The 3688-nt window shown below is 37.8% G+C and overlaps 1 protein-coding gene across 1 annotated transcript; it reads right to left on the bottom strand.

Moving 5' to 3' along the window:
* Positions 1-523: 523 nt before the first annotated feature.
* LOC108378498 (glucose dehydrogenase [FAD, quinone]-like) lies at positions 524-3010 on the bottom strand. The gene is made up of 3 exons (XM_017634791.1): positions 2930-3010; positions 2256-2566; positions 524-2193 (listed from the first exon to the last, which is right to left on the bottom strand). Exons 2-3 carry the CDS (start codon positions 2547-2549, stop codon positions 649-651), a joined length of 1839 nt encoding a protein of 612 aa, XP_017490280.1. The 5' UTR covers positions 2550-2566; positions 2930-3010; the 3' UTR covers positions 524-648.
* Between the last annotated feature and the right edge of the window lie 678 nt (positions 3011-3688).

Below are 3688 nucleotides of genomic sequence, written 5' to 3'. Positions count from 1 at the left end.
TAACACTGGAAGGAAATCCATTTTTATATATATATTTTTTTCGTATGGTGGCAACGCTTTCCAAATTTTTTGGAATAAGTTTTTTTTATACATTCTCAGTGAAATAGCACTACTGCGGCTTATTAATATTTTTTTTCTGATATTTCAGTTATCTGGCAACACCATTTTTCTAATTTTCTCTTTACGAACCTTCTACATACAGAAAGAAACAAAATGAAATAAAAACGAAGCAAATCCGTTGAGCCGTTCTTGAGTTATGCGATAACACTCGAACAGCAATTCATTTTTAACCGACTTCCAAAAAAGGAGGAGGTTATCAGTTCGTCGGAATAATTTTTTTTTTTTTATGTTTGTTACCGCATAACTTTGGACCACGTCAACCGATTTCGATAATTCTTTTTGCTGGATCATGAGATATATATATATATATATATTATATAATATATATTTTTATTTGAGAGTTGAAGCCGGTTTTTTTTTGCTAAAAATTACTTGTTATATATATTTTATATATTTAGTACAATCCGAAGTTTAAAAGTTTTTTAGGACTTAAGAAATGGTTCTGGAAGAGAGATATTTAAGAAAATCTTATAATATCCCTTCTGCGGGTACTTCAAATATGTCGCAAATGAAAACTGTCCTAAGCTTCTAATTCTGCCAGTCTTCGCGTATAAAATCGGCTACCTTTTCACCAATCATAACTGTACCCGCATTTGTATTGGCACTGGGCACCTTTGGCATGACACTAGCATCAGCCACACGCACGTTGTCAACACCGCGAAGCTGCAAACGTGGATTCACACAGCTCGTCTCGTCCGTCTCAGGGGCCATTTTAACTGTAGCCGACTGATGATAGAGGGTGCAAGAAAAGTACTTAAGATAGCAACGCCAATAATCATCACTTCTCAGTTCATAAGCATCGCACTCGTCAATACTGGGTAGTAGCATCGTGGCGTTCATGGCCTTGTAGGCTGTAGTGTTCACCAGCTGCTCCTGGAAACGCATTGCCCGCAGTACAGTCTCCACATCTTCTGATTCGCTAAAGTAATTATGTACCAATTTGGGATCATCTTTGTAATTGGAGCTCTGTAGTCGCATATAGCCTTTAGACTTGGGCGTCAAAAGAAAATTAAACATAATTAAAATATCAGCTGCTTCGAGCGCCTTGGATACTTGATCGGTAATGTTATCATTCAGGTAGAGCCCACTGGCGAATATTTGCCAAGTAGCCTGATCATTACGTCGGATTATTATATGGTGGACCTCTATATCCGGGTATGTATCGTTTTTAAGCGTATTAATGAATCCTGTAATTGAAGGTGTTCTATCCAATGTTCCATTCTGGTGAATTAGGTATTTATAAATGATATCAAGAGTGTCGACCGTCGTGACGTTCGGTGCAACATTTTCCCTCAATTTAAGAAAAGTCAAAACATTCACATGATCATACAAATTGTCGCCGACTGGCAAGTCCTGTACAACGGGAATATCCAATTGCTTCAAATGATCCGCTGGACCAACACCAGACAACATTAACAGCTTTGGCGAATCTATTGCGCCTGCGGATACAACCAACTCTTTGCCAATTGTCACATTCAGCTCATATTTTCCCTGAAGTATAAAGCTCACCGAGTTAACTTTTTTTCCGCTATCATCGAAATTCAACTTGGTGACATGCGCTTCTTTTATCACATGCAAATTAGACCGTGTTGAAACTCTCGATAGGTAGCCCTTGGCTGGACTCGTGCGACGTCCATTTCCTATTGTGCGAGGTAATTTGAAATATCCTGGTTCGCTAATATCATTAAATTCCCATTTCTGCGGTATGCCCAACTCAGCGGATCCCTGTGCGAGCATGTCCGCTATATCTGTGTCAGTATCAGGCAATTGACTGATTGTCAGATATCCTAGTGGATCGGACTCATTACCTACGGGACGAATTGAACGTTCGAAATATGGTACGACGTCATCCCAACCCCATCCAGTGTTGCCAGCCTCTGCCCAACCATCATAATCCTTGCGATTGCCCCAAACATAAAACAAGGCATTAGCACCACCAGAGCCGCCTATCATTTTTCCTCGTGGGAAATAACACCGACCGTCGATGAGACCCAAACAAGCTTTGTCACTTGGCTCCGTAGAGTAGTTATATACTGCGCTTGTTTCTTCCATAGAAAAAATTAAAGCGGGTACCTGAGGAAAGTTGTATAAAAGAAAATTTAAAAGTTTTCAAATCCATACATATTTATACAAACTTCACTTTCTTGTGGAGGGTCACCCCCAGCTTCCAGAACTAGCACATTCCAGTTTGGATTTTCGCTTAAACGGCTGGCTACTACCGAACCGCCAGATCCAGCGCCCACCACCACAAAATCATAGGTGTCCAAGCCATTTTTCAGAGCTTGATCTGCGTAGTCTGATGGCCACAGCTCGGGTGCAGAGATGGCACATTGTGCGGCAAGTAGTGCCTGGAGAAGTGTAGTCACCAGCGTATTGACAGTACCAACACTTTGAGCGGCACATTGGAGCTCTATATTCGCAGACGACATTGTCCAGGAAGTTGAAGCTAGAAAAATTAATATTTTATTTATTATTCACTGACTTTTCTGAGCTTATTTATATCTCTTATATTCTTTGAACTGTTAAAATTATGGAGTCTTCACATCTCTAGTTGACATTATTTGTAGAAGTGAAGACAGAAAACAATTGTATTACGCCCAACCTTATCTATTACGGATCAGATTTTATTTGCGTACCAAAACTCTTGAATTTTTTTCGGAAATTCAGAAAGGATTTTGTGAGTTCTGCTTCGTTTTCTTTGATAACTAAAGGCGATTGATCGCGTAAAAAAATATCAATATATATTTTAAAGCTACTAAAATTTTCAGTCACTATTTTTGCAAAATTAGCCAAAGAATTTAAAACTTACCTCTTCCCGTTGATGAGCGAAAACTAGTGCAAAAAAAAGAGCACAATCCACTTGAACTTCTGCAGCAAGTATGCTTTCCTTCCCTACAAAACCATCTTTTATACCTGCTGGATTAGTTAATGTTAATCTTTCTACTGAATAAATTTATTCAAATATACACAGCTGTTTAATTTTTTTCGCCTCTGTACTACAATGGAAAAAGAAGCAGTTAGTCGGTAAACAATATAAATATTAGACCAACTTGTAGAAATCGGCTGGTTAACTAACTTTCTTATGTTACGCAATTTGCAACTGGAAAACAGAAAGCTTAAAGGCCTCGTTGCTTTTTATTTTATAGATGTGTCTAAAGTAGGCATTTTATTATCGGGTTTTAAGAAACATACATACGTCAAAACCCGATAATAGAAATTCTATACTTTAGACAAAGCTTTAATTTTAAACCAACCTCTAAATTTATTATTATTTATTTATTTATTGCATTAGGATAACAAATTAACCTAAACAGCTCCAGCAACGAGACCATCAGCTTCATATGTATAAAAGTGAAACAACTTAGGAACTAGGTATGTATAAGGCATATATGTAATACTCCTATATTGGCAGTAAGAGCTAGTACCGTCCGCAAACACTACAGTACAGATATATCAATAAACACGCACGAAAGAAAAGGAACACATACGTTTATAAATAAACATGTACACAACACATATACAAAAACGGCACTCAAGTACACAATACATTGACAAAAATGGTACTAGA

The sequence above is a fragment of the Rhagoletis zephyria genome, unplaced genomic scaffold (genome assembly GCF_001687245.7).
Source record: "Rhagoletis zephyria isolate East Lansing unplaced genomic scaffold, Rhagoletis_zephyria_1.1 Rzeph_scaffold_14231, whole genome shotgun sequence".
NCBI classification, from domain to species: Eukaryota; Metazoa; Arthropoda; class Insecta; order Diptera; family Tephritidae; genus Rhagoletis; species Rhagoletis zephyria.
This window is presented reverse-complemented; position numbering and strand designations above follow the sequence as displayed.